Here is a 21,967-nt window from a genome sequence, read left to right on the forward strand (position 1 = left end):
CAATATATAATATGTAATAACAGCATTATTCCCATTTTACAATAAAGGGAACAAGAGAGGTTAGATAATTTGTCAGGGTCAATCAGCTAATGAGTGCCAGAAGCCAGATATGAATTCAGGTCTTCCCATCTCTAGGCACAGAGTCATCCAGTGTATCATTAACTACATATGGTTAATATAATTTTTTAACTATAGTGACTTTTAGAGACCATCCACTCAGTCCTACAGAGGGCATTATCAATGTCAGTGGCGAGAACAGCCCATTCAGAGATATAACGAATCCTTGAAAGTGTTGAAGTAAGGCAATGTTCCACCTAAGTCCAATTTACCAATAGCAATAAATAGTCTTTAGTAAGTTTATTTTTATTAGTCTTTGGAAAATTACTAAAAACTCCTCAAACACTGCATCAGAATCAAAATAGATTCAGTGTGTGGCCTGATAAATTAATAGCATATATTTATTTAGTGCTTACTTTGGGATAGTAACAATGTTAGACCCTTAGTAGGGATAGAGGAGGATAACAGAATGGATTTATGGACCATCTGATAAACCCCAGAGAGGCTGGTAGAAGGAAAACTTACCCAGAGGATATTGCAAACACTTAAAAGTATTGATGTTTTCATGTTAGTGAGATTGTTAGGTCTAAAGTCATAGACAGTTAACATTGTGCTTTCCTAGCAAAATATAAAATTCTTGAAGGTAGTAAATAATTTTTTTCCTTTGCATTCTCAGAGCTCCAAGGACCATTTTGTTAAGAGTGAATACAGAGGTAGTCCCCAAGTAAAGAAGACCTTGGCTTCAGTCCTACTTCTGATCTACTATCTTTTTTTACCCAGATTGATTCATTTCACTTCTTCAGTACTCTAGGCTATACTCTAAGACTATAAACTGGAGAGAAAATGCTGACCTTTTGTGGGGAGATTTTTCCTCACCAGGAAGTTGCTTATAAAGATGTTATCATGGGTCCAGCTCCTATTCTAACTTATCCTATCCTTGGCACCTAGCACACAAATTTCTCATTTGATCCTAACAATGTTACCCTGGGATATAGGTGCATGTTGAATTGAGTTGAACTGAATACTAAGGGGACTAGAGATTGCTCTTGTCCTGACAGAGAACACTGTTTCCTGGTAGTTTGAAATAGAAAGGACCATTTGCTCCCAATTTGAGACTATGTTTGCAGAATCCGGCTCTAATTTGGTGCACTTTACATTAGCTTACTACTCAGTTTCCTTCCCTCTCCTTTGATGCATTGTATCATTTTAAAGAGACCACTTGCTGCTGGTAAAAAAATTGGCTTGGTCATTTCTTTTTAAAAGAGTCCAGATAATTTTCCTTAATACTTTAATGGTTTCTTATCCAAATGCTCTGTCTTTGGGCTAAGTCCATAGACTTCTGCTGTAAATATCAATTCAATCACAAGAAATATTTAAATCTCAATAGAGAGTCTAGTGAAGTGATCAATGACCTCTTTTGATTTTTGGCAGCTTAAGTGAGCAATTTGAAAAGTAAACTGAACTTGGAATAATGCAATAACTCTGAGCTTAGCCAAATATCTCCCATAAACTGGGGTCTTTGAGAGGAGCTTCCCCGGAGTCTATTTTGTTTTTGTTTGTCATGGCCATTGTAGGTGAAGGAATCACTAATTCTCAGATGTCTGAGTAGACATTGAAAAACCATAATCTATGCAGAGAATTCTGAATCAGGAAAGGAAATCATCTAGGACACTGTGCAATTCTTAAATGAAATGAAGTATAAGACCTTGGAAAAGGTCAGGATATAACCCAAATTCATTCAAATGAATGAAAATGAATATGATTTTAGTTATGATTGATGGTGAAGGGATTTTTGAAGCTGTTATGCCTTTCATCATAGATTGCTTATGGCTGTCTTGAAAGGAAGCCACTGAGACTAATGCAAAAGTTCTCTTCTCCATCAGTCAAGCAAGATATCAAAATGCTTCATATTTGGTATGGCTAGCCTGCACAGTAGCGTACAGTGTGTTCCAGCACTTGACTGCATTAAAAGTTTCCATGAAAAATATTTATCAAAGATTCCAAATGGAAGGCCTATAAGGAAAACACACACACACACACACACACACACACACACACACCTGCATGCACACTATCCAAAAGTAGAATGAGTTGTTTTGGGACATAAAGATTCCTTTCCCCTCTCCATGCAAGCCTGAGGACATTTCTCACATCACCCACTTCTCAGCCCAGCAGCCCAATGGGAGAGCTTCCTTCCCCTCCCTCCTCCCCTCCGCCCCCACCATCTGTCTGGGGTAAGGTAAGAGGGCTGCAGTTTGGACACTCAGTCTCTAAAATGTTCACCATTACTGGTTTAAAGTGTTAACATTTTTAAAAAATACTCTCAACTTTGGAGGAAGGTAGATGCCATAATGGATAGAATGCTGAGTGTAGAGTCAGGAAAATCCAAGTTCAAATCCAGCCTTAGACACTTATTGGTTGTGTTGCCGTGGGCAAGTGCACTCACTTAACCTTTGCATTGCTTAAGTTTCCTCAACTGTAAAAAAGGTGACAATTATAGCAGCTATCTCCCAGGGTTGTTGTCAGGATCAAGTGAAATATGTGTAAAGCACCTAATATAATAACTGGCACTGGTAAGCACTTTTAATGTTTGTTCTCTCTGTTCTCTCCCTTTCCCTTCCCTTTGAAGGGAAATGGGACTTGTGAATTTCCTGGGAGACATCATGATATAGTAGAAAGATAATCATTTTGGAAATTTTTGGAAGCAGAGAGGTTTGTGTTTAATACTTGCTGTGTGATTCTGTGTACATTACTTTATTTTATGGCTCTAACTTTGTTCACTTGTAAAATAGGGATAATAAAATATGACTATTTTCTGCATGTACTTTTTATAAGGATAATGGTTAGTAAATCTTAATCTCCTAAGGTGTGCAAGGCAGACTATTGTTCTACCAAGATTTGTCAAGCTCTTTTTCCTGGATTTCTGCAGTATTTTCCCAAAGTTTTCTAATCTATGGTTAAGGGAGAAGGAATGGGAACTATAGGTGATATCCTTAAGGAAAAAGAACTATGATTGTCTTAAAATTCAGAAACATTTGTTGGATGCATCAGAAAGTCTACATTAAAATGTCTAACTGGGAAAAGATCATGCATGTGGAAAAGGAATCAAGGCAACAATTTGATTTCTTTTAGGGAATTGATGACTATGAAACCTCAAGGAGACTTCCCTATTCAGAACAGGACCCTCTGTTCTGATTGCAAGGAGCCTCTTGTCTTCAGGTATACCTCTGCTGAAAAGAGAAAAATATGGTGGTATGCCAGGTAGACCCTATAGTTAGATCAAATTATAACTTTCCAAAAAGACCAACAACAAGAGTGACTTGCAGACTCAAATATTGACTACAGAGGCCTAAAATTACACATGATAAAAGCTTAGACCCCCTCCTCTTGCTCAGATTCTTTTTTGCTCATAGCAGGTGAATATTAAAAAAAAACACTGAGAAGAGGAAAAGGAAAAAAAAAACCCTCAGCTGAGAGAAATAGGATTCAAATTATATCTCAGTTAAAAAATAAAAGGCATTCTGATTTCTTTTCTGATATTTGCTACAGCTTTCTCTGCATTGTGATGGGTTTAGTCTGGAGTATTTTCTGAGTCTCTTCAAAGTATATTGCTAGGACATCACTTAAAATGTGGCTAAACAAAATTTCCTGCCAGCATCCTTCCTTTGCTCCATGGGTTTTTTTTTCTTTTGTGCTTGTGATTCTGGGCCATTCACTCTAATAAACATTCTCCCTGAAATTCAGGAAATTCTTGGTCTTTTCTATTCTTGGAGATGGAAGCTTCTTCTGTGGCTATTATTATAAAGACATTTTCAGAATGTTTTTTAGAAGGCACCAATCCCCATCCTTCCAGGCTGCCCTGGTTGTAAAACACTAAAATGATGGATAACTTTGGGGAAGTCACTTAACCTTTTTTGGGTTTCATTTCTTCTACTATTTTGAGTTGGACTAGGTGGTTCTTAAGGTTCCAACCAGATGCACATTCTAAGATTTCAATGATCAATTTATATTCTTTGTCCCAAAAGTCTTTGTGCAGTTTTAAGGCTTAATAGCTGCCAGGAGGTCATTGAGGAAGAGTACTTAGTGGATGTACTTGTTTCAAATGATTTAGAGCTTGGAAGGGTCCTTAGAAATTATCCAGTACAATATTCTTTTTATAGATAATTGAGTCCCATAAATATTGAGATCACACAGCTAGAAAATAGAATTGGGTTGTAAGAAGCCCAAATCTTGTCATCTTTTTTCTTTCTCTAACATTTGAGCCGATTAATGATAGTCTATATTTATATAATACTTTATGGTTTACCAAATATACAATAGTCATATGAGGTAGAATAATGAAAATATTGGTATTTTTACCTTTTTATATGAGCTGTACATATTTTTATAGGGGCATGTCTCCTCCATTAGAATAAAAACTCATTATTAATAGGGTTTGTTTCATCTGTTGTACTTATATATTCCCAGTGCCTATAGTGTGTGACTTAAAGTAAGCACTTAATAAATGCTTATTGATTAATTTATGGATTGCTTCCATTTCAGAATGAGGGAATTGAGCTCAAGATTCATATACCTCTCCTCCCACATCCACCAGTAGAATAGTGATTTCAAACCAAATCTCACTTCCAAGTCCAGCATTCTCTCCAAGCTATTGAAGCTAAACCACTTTGACCTCATGTCTCAAAATCTAGAAAATCTCATTATAACTGCCTCAGAAATGAAATACTACTCAAGGTTATACATACCTTTCATCTCTATCTGATATCAACTAGATGTCACTGTCCGGAAAACCCTGAGCTAGATCATATTTAATGTGTTACTAGCTTTGACCAATAAGTGCTATGTGCTAATGAGCTCAAATAAAGCACAAAAATAGACTACTGGGCAGCTGGTATCCTGAAAATCTCAAAGAAATCCCAGGAAAGTTGAGAATTCTGTGTGAAAGATTTTTGTATATTAAGTTTCCCTTTAGCATCATAATTATAGACAGTGATGACTTCTCAGGAGAAATTCAGTGTATAATTCAATGAATTCTATTTATTTCTTGAAACTATTTCGGAAAGTTCCTTTCATTTCCAAAAAATTACTTCCATTTCGAGTTGCTTCTTTAATACAACATTATAAATAAGTGCTTTTCCTAAAAGTGTACTTCATTTTCTTAGGTGCCACGAAATGACATTCCTTCCCTCATCTTAATAATCGGGATCATGTTATTCAAGTGATTCTTTGTGATTATTAAATGGGTAAAAGACTCTAGAGACATTGACCTTATCTGTCAGTATTGTAGGGCTAGACCTATAGAGCTAAAAACAATCTTACATAAATAATAGAGACCCAATTACAATGCATTTAGTTAGCATCTCTTTTTAAGGAAAAAACAACAATCCTAATTTTCCATTTTAGAGTCAAAATACTCTATTCGTTCCAAGGCAGAAGAGTAATAAGGTTTAGGCAATGGAGGTTAAGTGACTTGCCCAGGGTAACCCATCTAGGAAGTTTCGGAGGTCAAATTTGAACCCAGGACCTCCCATCTATTGACCTGGCTCTCAAAACCCTATGACACTTAGCTGCTCCCTACTTAGCATGTCTTAAAAATTCAAGGGATAAGGTAGCCTTACAGACAAACATTCTGTTGCAAAATGAACATACCCTTTATATATGTCTCTTTTCCTAATATGCACTAAAATCATAAGAAAAATTAACTCCTCCAGCCCAGAAGTTTCTGTTTTATGTCTAATCATGTATGAGCTCATGATTTTTACATCAATTATCATTGTTCTCTACAACAACAACAACAAAAAGATTTGAAAATTCATTGAGACATTTAAACTGAAAATCATCAGTATTCCCAGTTTTACAGATAAGGAAAGTAAGCCCACTGAGATGAAATTATATCCAATCTCTACCCCATCCCCTTTCCCTTCTTTGAGAAATGGGAATAATGTTCCTCACACTGCCTTATGATTCTGTTATATAGTTGGAAAATGGTAGAAGACAGAAGCAACACAGAATCTACCTGCTTGACAACTATAATACAATTTTATTTTATACATTTCTGGAATTTAGAAGTACACCCAATTTTTCATAACTTTAGTTGGGGAAGAAGTACCTTCTGCAATAAACAACCATGCAGTCTAAAAAGAAAAAAAAAGAATTTTGTATCAAGACGGTTATATAGAAAACTTATGTAGGGAGACAATAACTCTTGCTGTTACTGTTCTCCAACTTCTTTGGAAGGAATGACAGAGATATATTTTAGAACAAATAGAAAAGTATTCAGCATACTTGCCCTGTTGACCTCCATCTATTAAGGGCTATGTGCTTATATCTTATGGTATCATCTATTTCTTACATAGAGAAAGTGAAGAATCCTGGGAAAGATAGACTGTTTTGATTACAGTTCAGACAATCATTTCAAGGAGTGTTTTGTTTTTCATTACTTTTAATCTATTAGGACCACAAAGATAATGTCACAGTGGCAAGTCAAAATAACTTTGTGGGAAAGAAACTTCATCAGCTAGAAAACAGGTAGGTAGGAATTCAGACAATTAAGTGATCCCTCCCACTGGAAGCATTTCTAAATATAAAGGAGGAAATTGACTGGATTGATTTTTTTTTTTTACCAAGGGATATATTATTGAGAAATCAATTTCATATTGATTTTGAAGTCAGGACTTTTGATTATGAATTTTTTTTATCCTTTACAGAAACCACTTTCCTGTGACAATACATCAAAACCATTCTTCTCTGGTCCCAAGTTGTACAGTTTTCACTTTAAGAAGGGATCTGTAGATAAAAACATGGCACTTTCCTCAGAGACTGTCTTTCCATTGCTAAGAATTATTTTGAGAAGCAATCTAACTGATTTTTGCTTAACCAGTGTAGCACTTCCAAAAATAGCACTTGAAGGCAGGTATTCAACAAGCATTTATTAAGCACTTCTTATTTGTGAAGCATTTTGTTAAACTCTGGAGATTTAAGCATGAGTAAACAACACAATTTCTGCTCTAAAGGAGTTCACATTCTAATGAGAGTAAACAACACATAAAGGTGTGGTAGGAAAGGATGGGTATAATTAGAGAGGCAACATAATGAGGAGACAGAGAAGTAGATCCTGGATCCTGGCAAGATGAGGCAAAAAATCTCACCTATCAGAGTTAATGGATCAAGGGGTGGAGTTCAAGGATTTGTAGGGACAGAAATAAACATGATGATCAGAGAGAAAACACAATGGTGTCAAATCTATCCAGAAATTGTTGGTTGAGCTTTAGTTTTACCTAACAATCTAGAGATATATCATTCCTGAATAATATTTAGGAGGATAATCCACCAAGTTCCTTTCCCATAAGCCTACTTCTTATTGTGGTACTAGACACAAAACAAGCAGTCAATACATGACTATCAAGTGACTGATTGATTTCTTTAGTTGCTGAATTCCCATGTCCCATCTGATGATCCTTAACTCCCATGCAGAGATGGCAGGAGGTGCTACTGATAGGGAAAAGAAAACCTTGGGAGATGGGCCTGATAAGAGACCAGGGGGTACAGGGTCTGGGTTAAGTGAGAGATGAGCAGCGTTTATTCAACAATAATTTGTGTGTAGGGTCTTCTATGGCAAGGTCCAAGAAGAGGAACTAAGGAACAAGGGTATTGTATGAGAAGATTCTTACCACTTGAATGTTAGCACTTCCATGAAAAAAACCCTGATGAGAACACCATAGTTACAACCTTGGGCATAGGATTTTTAGTTGTAGGGAGAAAACCTTTTTGGGGAGGATCATGAAACCCTCTAAAAGTATAGTTGAAAGACCTCTTCTCCAAATAATGTTTTGAAATTTACATTCATAATCAAAGGGAATGTTAAATTTTAGTTAATTTAGTTAGAGATTAATAGAAACAAAGATGTAGTTTTTCTCATCCAAGTTCATGGACTACCTAAAAATCTACCTTCAAATAACTTGTGGACCCCAAGTTATGAACTCCTTGTTTGGACCTTTTATATTTATTTTATTATTGATTATTATTTATATGATTATTAATATTAATATTATTATGTATGAGACATGTGAGAGCCATAAAAGTTTAGAAGCTTAAAATCTCATCCCTGTAGAAGAACACATAGGATTCATACTTTAGGTAAAGATTGGGATTGTCCACAAGTAGTTATTCAGCCTTCATTTGAAGATTTTCATTGAGGGGGAATCATGAAGTACCAAATCCACTTTTATAAAACCTAGCTATTATTAGGTACTTTTTTCTTTATAATGAACCAAAATTTGCCTCTATATCTGTACCTGTTGGTCCCGGTTTCACTCTTTGTGGACAAGGGAAACAAATCTAATTCCTTTTTCCCAGGATAATTATTCAGATATCCAAAGAGAGTGACCATATTTCTTCTGTCTTCTAAACCACTGGCCAAGGATATTAATCTTTTAAAGTGATATGTCTACTCTGCAACCTATCTTCTAGGAACTTGCACAGTCATTTTAAAAACTTTACTTTGGTCAAATTGGCAAATCTGTAGTAAAGATTTCATTTTCTCATGGGCATTTAGGGGGAAAACGCATTGTTTTAATCAACCCTTACCTTCTGTCTTGGAATCAATACTAGGTGTTGGTTCCAAGGCAGAAGAGTGGTAAGGGTTAGGCAATGGAAAGGTTAAGTGACTTGCCCAGGGTCACATAGCTAAGAAGTGTCTGAGGTCAGATTTGAACCCAGGACTTCCCATCTCTAGGTCTGGCTCTCAATCCACTGAACCAACCAGCTGCCCCGAAAAGCATTTTTCTAGGGTTGAAATTATGGTTTATGACTAGCTAAAATTAGATGAACACAGATTGTTTATTCTTCAATAAAAGAGGGGAAAGGCTCATACTTGCAGAACATTTCCATCTAGTCGATTTATGGAATGTATGCACAAGCCTTTCCATGTCCAGCATGTGAATCAGAGAGTATTCACTGTGCACAGTGTGCTACTTTATTTACTGACTGCTGTGGAAAGGTGCCATATTAACAAGGAAAATGAAACAGAGCAAATAGGCAGCCAGGTCCTCAGTGACCAAACTGCCTTCCTTTAAATCTGAAGATCACTGTGTGCTTGCCGGTACATTTTAAGTCAGAAATGCATGAGAAGAAAAACGAGCTTAACAGAGAAAGAAATTCAGACCTGATCCCACAAGTTCCAGTATACCAACCCAAGTTCTGTCAGAAGAGATATAATAAATTAGGCCAAATCAGCAATTTTGTCTCAGTGTGTGCTTCATAGTGAAAGTAAAATATAGAATTGTCCAGTTAACTGTTGATTTGAATTGTAATGTGTCTCTCTGGACAGCAGGGACAAATGTGTAGGTGGTGAATGTGGCATATCGACATAGGGATTATAGGTTACCAACAAGTAGAGTCTACATCCCTAAAAATGGTCTCTCTTTGAAAGGAATAGAAAATATAAGCCTGTAGTGAAAAATAACACTGATCATAGGCTACATTCAGGTAAAATTCAAGCAAATCTATGCTGAAAACTGGGAATAAAGATATTTCTACTATCTCATATATAACAGGATATTGTAAGCATTAAGTCAGACATAGTATACAAAAAGCTCTCCAGACCATAAAGGACCATTGCAATGTCAACTACTGCTGAAGCTTTGAATCACAGAATCTCAGAGGAGAGAAGGACATTGGAGGCCCTCCAGTTTAGTCTATACCTGAAGCCCTTCCACAACATACATGGTAGGCAACTATCTAGCCTTTAAAGCTGGGTGGCATGGATAGAATGCTGGGTCTAGAATGATGAAGACATCTTCTTGAGTTCAAATCTGACTTTGGGCAAGACACCTCAGTTTCCTTAGCTGTAAAATGAGTTGGAGAAGGAAATGGCAGACAACAAATTGAGTATTGCCAAGAAAACCTCAAATGGGGTCATGAAAAGTCAGAGACAACTGAAAGGATTCAACAATAATGGAATTATTAAGGAGTTTTTCTTGCAATCAAGTCTAAATGTACCTCTTTGTAGCATCCATCCATTGCTCCCATTCCTGAGAAAAGAACACATCTTTACCTCATAATAGTACTTTAGATATTTGAAAACAGCTATCATTTCCCATCTTCCCATCTCTAACCTTTTTTCCCATGCTCATTCTCAGTCCTCTAAGGGACCTTAAGCATAGGACTTATTATTTTTTTATGAGGAAGTATAGTCCAGTTGGCAAAGGTGCTGGGTTTGGATTCAGAGGACCTAGGCTCAAAGCCTGGCTGTACTGTGGGATCTTGGGGGTGTTACAATCACCATCGGTCTCCATTTGTCCAACTATAAAGTGAGGAAGTAGGACTCATTAGACTCTAAGGTTCCTACCAGCTCTAAATCTGTGATCTTTATAAGGCACAAAGTCAGGTTTACTTCATGGTTACTCTCTTCTAAATGTTCTCTGGTTTTTGATGATGTTTCTGTTACCTAGATCTGAACATAACACTACAGAGGTCATCTCAACAGAGCAGCATATAGAGAGAGGTTATTTTCTTGTTCCTGAAAGATATGCTTCTCTTAATACAACCCAAGAGCTACCATTTCACATTGCTGACTCATTGTCTGAGTTAACAGTCCACTAAAACCCCCAGATATATTTCATAACAACTGTCTAATCATAGCTCCCACATATTATACACACAAAATTGATTTCTTGCACCCAGATGAAAAACTTTACACTTATACATATTAACTTTCATCTTCAATTCATTGCTGTTTCCTAGTTTGTCAAGATGTTTTTGGAATCTCCTTCTGACTTAGCTGTCTCTCCCAGTTTTGTGTATACATGTAAACTCAATAAATATACCATTAATGCCTTTATCTAAGGTACTGTTTTTTTTTAAAAAAAGGTAACATAAATGGCACATATTACAGAAATAATAGCAAAAAGTAAAAAATATCCATAGAGAACACTCCCTCTCACACTCTACTCTCTCTACACACTCCCTCTACTTTCAGGTCAACATTAAAGACGACTCAGTGTCTGGCTTTTCAACCAATGCTGAATCCATTAAATTGCACTATTGTCTAGCAAACATGCCTCTGTATTTTCCACAACAATAACACAAAAGGCCTTTTTAACCACTTTGCTAAAATGTTATTTTAATTATATTTATCATTTTCTCCTGATCACTAGTTCAGTAACTCATTTAAAAAAGGAAATTATATTAGTTTGGGATGACCTAATTTTGATTAGATCACATTGGCACATTGTGATTGCTTCATTTCTTTTTAAATGTTCACTTTGCATATTTTTTATTATTAATTCTAAAGTTTTTCCAGGAATGGAAATCAACTCACTGGTCTGTAATTTATAGATTTTATTCTCTATTATCCACCCATTAATTCATTCATGTATTGCAAAATAAGAACATGTATCTTCTAGTCCTGTTGTATCTCACCTGCTTTTCCATGATTGTTTAAATATCACTGAAAGTGTGTTAGTAATCATATCTGCTAATTCTTTCAGGTCAGAGGATATAGTTCTTCTAAAGCAAATGACGAATTCATCAAGCTATTCCCTTACCATCTCTTTTTATTCTATATTATTTACTTTTAGCAATATTTATTATGGGTTTGGGGCAAGAGAAATCTATATTTGTCAATAAACAATCGATTGCTATGTGCTAAGCATTCCAATGTTAGGGACACAAAGATAAAAATAAATTGGTATCTTCTCTTAATGAGTTGATATTCTATTAGGGGAGATGGATTAAGCACATAAATATTCATGCTTCTATGCTATATTTTGCCTGAATTCTCTAGATTTTCTTTTGTGCTGGACCTAATCCTTTAACTTCCTTGGATTCTATATATTACCTTGGGATTCCTCTCAGTGTTGGTGATTATTATTATTCTGGTTTACAGATCAAATGCCATGTCCCAGACCTAAAGCCATGTCTTCCACTAAGTTTTTCATGAATAACCCAGCCATGGCTAAAAATTTATCTCTCTTTCCTGTGACATCCCATAGCTCATACTTTATGTATCAGAGTCTACTTTAGAATGTAGATCTTTTGTTCTTTTTACTTCGTTATAAATAGAATGTAACAATTTGGTTTGATTTAATAATCACTTATTAAGTGCCTGCTGCCAGACAATCATGTCATATGGGAGCTCAAATCTCAAAAGGGAGCTCACTATAGAAAGGCAATCTTTTTATACTTTCCCAATTGATTTGCTCTACCACTTACCATAGTGGCTATTGGAAGCCTTTCCACCCCTACTTTTTTTAGCCTTTATCTTCTGTCTTTGAATTGATACAAAGCAGACTTCCAAGGCAGAAGAGCAGTAAGGGCTAGGCAACTGGGGTTATGTGACTTGCCTAGGGTCATACATCTAGAAAGTGTCTGAGGCCAGATTTAAACCCAAAACCTCCCATCTCCAGGCCTAACTCTATCCACTTAGACATATAGCTTTTCCTATTGCAAGTCTTTTCACCCTTACTTAAACCTTCCACAATACCCCCTTCTCCAGTTCTCTCAGCTGATGACTTGCCTCAAACTTATCAAAAAATATTGAGGCTAGAATAACACCATCTTCCCTTCTATCTTCCCTTCCCTAACTATCCGTTTACTCCTCTTATAAAGAGGAGACTCCTCTTTGCATGTATCTTTGAACCCATTTCTTACCATCCACAAACATATTGTCCCTTCTATTATCTCTACTTTCCCTCTACTCTTCAATCTCTCCCTGTCTACTGGCTCTTTTCCTTCTGCCTGTAGACACGCTTATGTCTCTTCCTTATAAAACTCGTGTTTGATTTTACCATCCCTTTTAGCTATTTTCTACATCTTTCATCTTCTTCTTGGCTAAATTTCTTGAGAATATTATCTACAATTGATGTCTCCACTTCCCTTTTACTCAGTTCTAAGCCCTCTGCCATTTGACTTTTGGCCTCATCATTTGAGTGAAGCTGCTCTCTCTCGGAAATCATCAGTGATCTTTTAATTGCCTAATAACCTTTTCTCTACCCACATCATTCTTGAAACCCTCCTTATCACCTTGGTTCTGTTAATCACCATCTTCTCCTGAACACTCTCTTCTTTCTAAGTTTTTATAACACTGTTCTTTCTTCACTCTCCTCCTACCTTCCGATTGTTCCTTCTTAGTCTTTGTTGGTTCATGATTCAAGTTTTGCCAACTAAACTTAACTATCTCTGACTTTCTTCTCTTTTACTCTCTCATTTGGTGGTCTCATGAGGTCCAAATTTCTATGCAGATGATTCCTAGATCTATAAATTCAGCCCTAACTTCTCTCCTGAACCGTACTCTTACTTCACTAACCGTCTTTTGGATATCTTGAAGCAGATAACCTACTGTAGATACCTCAAACTCAATATGTCTAAAACAGAACTCATTATCTTTCCCTATAAACCATCCCCATTTCTGGATTTTATCTATTACTACTGAAGACATCATCTTCCTTATTACTTAAGTTCACAACTTTGGTGCCTTTCTAGACTCTTCTTTCACACTATCAGTAAGCAGCTAATCTGTTGCTAAGTTCTCTCCATGTACATATATCCTAATTACTTCATGCCTGGACTATTTCTACAGCCTTCTGGTTTTCTCCTTGCCTCAAGTCTCTCCCTATCCCATTCCATCCTCTACTCAGCTGTTAGAGTGATCTTCATAAAGCAGAGGCCTGATCAGGTCACTCTCCTCCTCAGTAAGCTCCAGTGACTCCCTATTCCTTCCAGGGTCAAATATTTAGTGCATCTAGTGCATATTAATGAATTTATTTAACCTTGTGAATGGCCATTTACTCACCATTCATGCTGCAGTTAACAATTATGTAAGTAAGGGTCAGGTAAAGGAGTACACAGAATTGATGGCTACCTACCTGCTATGCCCTTGAGGGAGTATTGTATGTCTCTTCTCTCAGATTTCAGAAGGCCTGTTTTTCAGGATGCTATTATAGTTTTACTTTTTCTTTTTAAAGAGTTTGAATTTTAAATACAAATACTCCTAGGAGGCAGCAGCACACCTTAGAGAATAATCAGTAACACTTTAGTAGTAATTAAATGATATGCAATTGAGAGTGTGAAAAGGACACAGTTGTGGTGATGCCAGTGAAGGTGGGAGGGAGGGTGAATAAGCCAAGGAGGTGAGAAGGTTGGCTTGGAATAAAATAATTTTTCTTTATTTCTCTACATTTGGATAATGTCACATTGTCCTTATACTATTCTTTTCAAGAAAAGCAAAGGAACATTTTAATGCATATTGGCAGAAGACAGAAGCATAAGTTTGCTGTGCAAAATATCTTACTTGCTTCTCTTTGTACTTAGCACAAGGCAGAATAATTTAAAAAATTTCTATTAGAGTACAGATTTTTGAGTTGGACGGTAACTCTGGACTACTGGTCACTCTGTGATCTTCCTATTGTCACATAGTACGTAGCAGAGGAAGGATTTGAGCCTATGCCCTCTGATTCTAAATTCAAGCTTTTTTCACTGCGTCAGAATTTGCCTGTAACAAAATGTTTTACTAAGGTATATTCTACCATGGCTATGCTTACAATATCAAGATATCTAGTCAGATCAGTATAGAACTTAATTGACCATTGATATTTTGTTTGCATAACACCAATCATTTGAATGATGTTTGAACTTGTGGCTGTTTTGACCCTTGGCATACAGAGTTAAAAAAATTTACCAGCAAGAAAAGATTTGGAAATTATCCTGATTTCTGCTGAGATCTACATAAACTCTAGACAAATAGAAAAGAGGAGGAAAAAAAACAGTTGATTTGAGGAGCAGTTTGACCATTTTTTAAATTGATTTGCTTCAATTAATTGAGTGCTTATGTCTGACCTTTAAATGTTATTGAATCTGTTCTTGTTAGCAAAAGGATCTTTGACTCCACTTTTCTTTATTGTGTAGAGTCATAATCTTTCATTATTTCACAACTATTGACTTCACTTCCAATAACATAGATTATACATATGTTCTTTGAGAATTTCTAGGCCTCCAAAGAGCTCTCTGCAGTCCATGTGGGTAAATCTTATTGAACAAACCTCAACAGGTCTGAAGATGAGGTACACAACAGACTTCAAAGTCTTTCTAGATTGCTGGTACCTGCCTGCAATGGTCCCTGATGTTACAGCTTTTGAGAACTCAGGGTCAATTCTACAACCCTTAAGAGGCATCAGAAAGGACTCCATTGGAAGTGAATATTAGTACAGTTTACACTTAGCACAATAGATTGTACAAAACACTTTCCTCAAAACAACCCTATGAAAGAGATACTATAAGTATTATCCCTGTTTTACAGGTATGGAAAATGAGACTCAGAGAGGTGATAAGTGTGACCAAAGTCATCAGTAGCAGGATTCAAACCTTTGGTCTTTATTTTTAGTCTATTTTTTTCTACTACCCTGATCCTTCAGATCTGACTTTGTAGTCCCTCCATTAGATAGAAATTAATAAAAAAGTTCTAATTACCTTTCATATTTTCTAGGAAAAATTATTATCCCAATTCTTTTTGTGTAGTCTTTTAAGTTGTATGAAATTGGTTTTATTATAAATAAAGAACTGACTCAGACAAGCTGTTTATTAAAATGTAAATTGCACTTGCCTGGTAAAGGGAAAGGAAAAGATTTAAATGAAGGTCCTTGGTGCAGTAGCAGTCTGAGGTTGGACTAGTCAAAAGATTTAATGCCACACTGACTGTTAAGGGTTCAAAGACTTTTTTGTTGAATAAGTGAATGAATGAATGGATTTTACCTTAGATAAAGTTCTGTATCTTGCATACATATTTTGATATGGGGGGCCTGATAGGGAATGGATCTCTATATGTGTTTTAAAATATGTGAGTATAAAAAAGTAACATACTCATGGAATCTAAAACATGATTTGTGTATTAATAGAAACTAATACTGAGGTAGAGGATAGGAACTTTCATTCAATCAACAAACATTAAGCATCTATCATGTGCCAAGCATATGCTAATCATCAAAGGCATTCAGACTATTGTGCTGAGAATTGATAATAGAATTTTAAACAGGTGTATAATTAATTAAATTAACTTCCTAACTAGTATTTTTTTGCTTATCTGTGATATACATATTTGATTTAATCTGTACTAGGGAAAATCACTTCACCAAAGCAAACTGAGTGCCTAGCATGTAGTAGCTGCTTAAAACATGCCTCTTTACCTGATGTGATAGTAGATAGATCCTAGAGAGATGTCTGAAGCACAAAGACATTCAGTAATTTGTTCTGAATCACACAGTATCCAACATGGAATTTGAACTCAGGTTACTGATATTCCGCACGTCACCTTCTCCCTTCACAATACCCCTGTTTTACTATTTCATTATGCCAATTAATTATAGATTTGTCAGTAGTCAACAAACCTATTCTCTACATTCTCTGAAATCACGTTAGGGCTTTGATATCTCTGCCAAATACATTGGTGGTTGCTGGAACTTTGTATTGAAAAGCATTAATGAAAAAGTTAATACTATTTTCCATCCCATTGTATTCATAGGACCATAGATATAAAGTTGGAAGGAGATTCAGAGGCAATCTAGGCCAACAGATGAGGAAACTGAAAACTAGGGAGATTTTTATTGATTTGTGTAAGGTCACACAATGTCAGAGACATGATTGGAAGCCAGAGCCTTTAACTGCAGCTATTGCTCCTTCTACTAACATCCTGCTTCCTTTATTCCATTCCATTTCATCCCATCCCATTCAAGAAATATTTATCAGCTATCCACTGTTTCCAGGGTCTCTTTCACAGATCTGAAATGATCAGAAAGGAGTATCCTATAGCTGATCATATTGATCATATTTCTTTGTATTTATGATGACTCCCAACCATTAAAAAATCATATGTGAAAAAGTTCACTGGTTTTTGACTGCACATAGTAAGAACTGCCCTCATCATCCAAATATAATGATGATATTTAGCATCCTTGTGAAAGCAGCAGCACTCCAGTGTGTTTGCTTTTCAAAGACAAAATTTGGTGTTGACTAAATATCTCTTCAGCAGAGAACCCAAAGGGACTGAATGTTTCTTCTTCTTTTACACATACAAAAGAATGAATTTATGGAAACAAAGAAAGTAGTTAAATGTAAACATATATGCATCTTAAACATAATCTGGTAGCTATTCATCTCTATGTCTTGATGAACATTTGTTAACTGGACAATTATGATTACACATGGCTACCCTGTAGTTTTGCCATGCAGCTGTGACCACATATGTTTCTAGTGCATTTGACAGTAAATTTAAGAATCAACTTTGGAAGAGAAAAATGTAATCTTTAAATTTCAATCACTATTTGTGTTAGATGGACTTGTTGCTCATCTCTTATTAAATATTGTTCTTGATAAATTTCCATTCTTCTGGGAAGAAGAAGGTAATCTATTGGCTTATTTTTTCTCTGTCTCTTTGCTATAGTTTAGAATAATAACTCTAGGACCCCAGTAGAGGTTGTGGGTCAGAGTTTTAATTTATGGTAGAATGGCAAGAAAAATTAAAACAAAAATTCTCACCTTTGTCCTCATCCTTTCTCCATATTGTCTTGTCAATTTCTTGACAAGCAACAGAAACATAGTTTTAACATCCTCAGGTGGATGTTTCTTGAAGCTTCTTGAAGCTGGCCTGTGTGTGCCAGACTTAACAACATTTCTCAGAGAGGGATACAAAATTTAGAAGTAGATTTTAATATTCCTTTGAACCTTATTTGTAGTGCAACTTATAAAACCTTACATATTCAACCAAAACTTGGTCATATCAGTTTTTAGGTTTTTTAGTTACTTTGAAATTGTACTTAATAATGTTAGTATTAGCCAAACATGGGAAACACAGAAAACAGGGCATGTTCTGTTTTTCATCTGCTGAACACTTAAAAGAAAGTCCCAACTTACTATTGTATTCCACCCCATATTGCTTACTCATTTAATTGGATTTCTTACCTGCTTCCGGGAAGAAATGGTGCTATTAAAACATCTGCTGGCTGTTTTAGAGTTCACATTCTTCTTTTGATAGGCTAGGTCATTCCTCCATGCCTTAGAGCTGTCTTTAGGATCTGAAGGAATGGGATTCAAGAACAGTATCCTAGCTATGAGTCCATAGAGGACAGTGGCCAGTATCATTGGTACTACATAGAATATGCCAAAGTCCATCAGATAAATGGGGGAGTAGTAACTCCTAGATACCTTGTAGCCACAGGACACTACAGTAGCATCTTTGTAAGTGACCATATTGAGGTCAAGCAAGAAAAACCAAAGCATACAGTAAATGGAGGTGAAAGCCCACACAAAGATAATGATCTTTTTGGCTCTCGAAAAGGTACAGAGAAACTGGGCCTTGATGGGGTGGCAGATGGCTATGTACCTCTCAATTGTAAATGCTGTGATGGAGCAAGAAGAAGCATTAATGCCTAAGTATTGGAGATAGGTAATACAGAGACATCCTACATAGCCATAGACCCAGGAGCCATAGATACTGTCAGTGATGTTGGGGAGACCTGCAGCCACCAGCACCATTAGGTCAGCCACAGCTAGGCTCACCAAATAACAGTTAGTTGGGGTCCTCATGTGTTTGGTTCTCATTACCACCAGGACCACCATGATGTTGCCTATGATGCCTAGCCCACAGATGATGAGAACTAAGAGGATAGTGACCACTTGGTATTCTAGGGCTACCAATGCTCGGGCCTGAAGTTGTGTCTGGTTCAGTTCACCTCCTGTCTTATTTTCCATCTTTGGCAGCTTGAAGCTTCTCCCAAGCCTCTGATTTTCAGCACATCTTATCTTCCCGGGTCTTCACTTTCATTCAGTGTCACTGCCTTCCCTATAAAAAAGTAGGAAGTGGGTACCAGTGGATAAATGTAGGAGACTCTCACTCACATTTTACCATTTTTTTTACAGTCAAATTATAATCCCTTCCATGCAACTTTTATTTCTCATTTGAGCTCTGTTTCCCTATTCTAGGGTATGCTTAGCAGGGGGACATTTTCTCAGTAAATATGATAGCAGACTGGAATAATTTATCAGAATAAACCCTTTCCCTCCCTCCCTTCTCGAGCTTGAGGAAAACTGAATGGGAGAGGAGAAAGAGAAAAGGAGAGCTCTTTATTCTGACTAATGCTGAAGCAGGAAACTAAATGCAAGGAATTGAGAATTTAAACAGTCCAACTTAGATGCTGAGGAGAAACATAAAGTGAGAAGGAAAGGCATAAGGATGAAAAACAAAAACAACAATCATCAGTAATTTTAACAATTCATTTCTTCTTTCCCTTGTCCCTCTAAGGGGATAAGGTCCCCATGTAATAAAATAGCAAATATTAGAACCAACAGAACCAACAACAATTCTGCCTTAATGCTTTTCTGTTCCCGTGTACCCAGACAGAAATGTCTGGGCTTCTTCCCTTACCTTGTCCTGGTTTTCTGGGTAGATGAAAAGGTAACAGGTCCAAGTTTCCAGTCCTGCAGAGAATCTTGTCTGTACTTATTTCAGGAGGAGCTCACTTGGCAGCTGCTCAGTCCTCAGAACTGCAGTTCCCTCCACCCTCTCCACCTTCCCAGCCCTTTCTAAGGGATGACAGACCATACAGCCTCAGGAAAGCTGTCAAATGACAGACCGTCCCTTTAATGAGAGCACCCACACACATGCACATAATCTTCCACCCAATATTCACCAATTCAAAATCTTTTCTTTGGAGAATTCCTTTTCTTCCTGCCTCACCCAAGAGGACTTTGGGGGGGGGGGGGGGGGAAGAAAACACAGGAGAGACAGGGCAGAAAGCAGGGCTCTCAGCAACTGCTGGGGAATCTAAGCAGCGCTGCAGAAATTCCCATTTCCAAGCTAAGCCAACCCGAAGCTAGTGTGCTCCTTTCTCTTTGGAGGGACATTCTGGCTTAGAGTCGGTCACCTGGCGCTTAATGCCACTTGCAGTGAGAAGGGAACTAACTATCCCTCGTCAGTCTAGAGTTAAAGTGACATCCCCAGCTTCCGAGTCTTGAAAATGTCTCTGGGGTCTGAGCTGAAATCAATTTCTCACTCTCTGCTTTAGAAACCTGTAGATTATTTCCCTCATGAAAGAGAGAAATTGGCTCATCTCCCCTCCCGACTTCTGGAGGGGGAAAAGGAAGATGAAGTTGATTCTGAAGCATTTCCATTTAAGTCTTCTAAAGTCTGTGAAAAATTCGAGGAAAAAGTGCTTTGTAAAAGGCGTAATTTTGAGCATAGCAATGGTCTGAGTTTAACTTTTAAAACTTTTTGACCTTGGACTGCTAATCTCTTTTAATGAATTATTCTAACCATTCCACCCATTTCTTCTTCTTTACTTGTGTCCTGGCACCAGCCCAGTTACTCTATTGTTATCTTCCTATTGCCCAGGTTCCTAGGTCAGAGAGGATTTTAATAGAAGTTGGTTTCAACACAGTCTTCTGGTACACTGCTGTTCTAAGGGAAGATTCTGAGATGCTCTCTTCTTTCCGAAAGTGCAACCTTCCTCCTTTATTATTGGCCCCAGGGGTTTATTAACCTGAGCCTCATTTTTTTTTTGGTAGCTCCTATGCATATTTTACTACCTCTATTGAAAATCCAGAAAATACACCTGTCTTCCCCAAACCAATTGACTCCAGAATATTAAAACATTTTCAAGATCAGTGGTTAGCCTCCTCTGTCTTGTTAACTGACCCTGAAAAATACCACCTTTCAGGAATTATAGTGTGAAGTGTCAGAATCCAGTGATGAGACCTGGGTCAGAATGGTACAAGAAATGGCCAAGGGAAGTAGATCCAAGATCAGTCTATGAAATGAGAGACAATCAAAAGCTCTTTTCCAGTCCCTTGTCCCACCCCACCCCCCACCCCCAGCCCTATGCAACAGGAAGCTTAAATAAATTAGATGCCTATTGATCAGGTAATGCTTCAACAGGAATGGAACAGAATATTACAGCACTATCAGAAACAACAAATAGGAAGAATTCAGAGAATCATAATAACACTTTTTTGAACTGATGTTGAGTGAAATAAACAGGACCAGGAAAACATGTATAGTGGCCACAACACACAAATGGAAACAACAAAAAATAAACACTGTAACTCTAATAAACAGTCTTTAATGAGAAGGCTAGAGAAAATGTACCTCCCTCCTCATAAAATCAGATGGTTAGAGGTTTGCTAAAGTACCTCCTACCCCTTTTCTTTTTTTTTTTCTTTGTTGCCAGGGATAGTCCTCTTGATAGTGGGGGAGGTGGGGAGGGGAGAGGCAGAAGGATGGATTTAAAAATAAAAGAAATGAAAATTCTCAAAATAGCAATAGAAAATTTTAAAAGAAAAAATCTTGAATTGTTATTTATCTGAAGGGTCAGTCAGGCTAGAGATGAAGCATAATTCTGGGTGCTTCATTATTCATGTGACCAGGGATAAATTCAGGGACTCCAATGTCTGGCAGATTTCTGAATCCTTTGGGCAGTCTCCTGAGGATCATCCCTCCAAAATCTAGTGTTAAATGATGCCTACATGCCTGGTCTAATTTTTTTTTTTCCATAAGAGGCAGTGAGGCAACAAAATGGATAGAATGCTGAGCCTATAGTTAGGAAGACCCAAGTTCAAATCCAGTCTCAGATACTTACTAGCTGGGTGATCCTGGGCAAGTAATTTAATCTCTGTTTGCCTATCATAGCTCCTGGCTCCTAGGGTTTCTATGAGTATGAAATGAGATTAAAGTATTTAGCACTGTGCCTGGCACATAGTAGGTACCACAATAAATGTCTATTCTCTTCAATTCTTTATCAGTTGAGAAATAACTAAGTGAGACTTGGACAGAAAGAATTTTTTTTAAGTTAATGCAATTAGATTTAGAACTGGAAGAAACCTCAAAGATCTCTAGTTCAGTTTCTCATTTTACAGATGATGAACTGAG

General features: G+C 36.9%; 1 protein-coding gene across 1 annotated transcript in view; it reads right to left on the reverse strand.

The window, feature by feature from the left end:
* The window catches only part of TRHR (thyrotropin releasing hormone receptor), a 40,526-nt gene extending 20,483 nt beyond the window's left edge, over window positions 1-20,043 (reverse strand). Inside the window, exons 1-2 of the mRNA XM_001369617.3 lie at window positions 19,469-20,043; window positions 18,007-18,886 (exon numbers count right to left, since the gene is read on the reverse strand). Coding sequence (XP_001369654.1) covers window positions 18,007-18,795 — 789 coding nt within the window. The 5' untranslated portion in view covers window positions 18,796-18,886; window positions 19,469-20,043. The remainder of the gene's footprint in view (window positions 1-18,006; window positions 18,887-19,468) is intronic.
* Between the last annotated feature and the right edge of the window lie 1,924 nt (window positions 20,044-21,967).

The sequence above is a fragment of the Monodelphis domestica genome, chromosome 3 (genome assembly GCF_027887165.1).
Source record: "Monodelphis domestica isolate mMonDom1 chromosome 3, mMonDom1.pri, whole genome shotgun sequence".
NCBI classification, from domain to species: Eukaryota; Metazoa; Chordata; class Mammalia; order Didelphimorphia; family Didelphidae; genus Monodelphis; species Monodelphis domestica.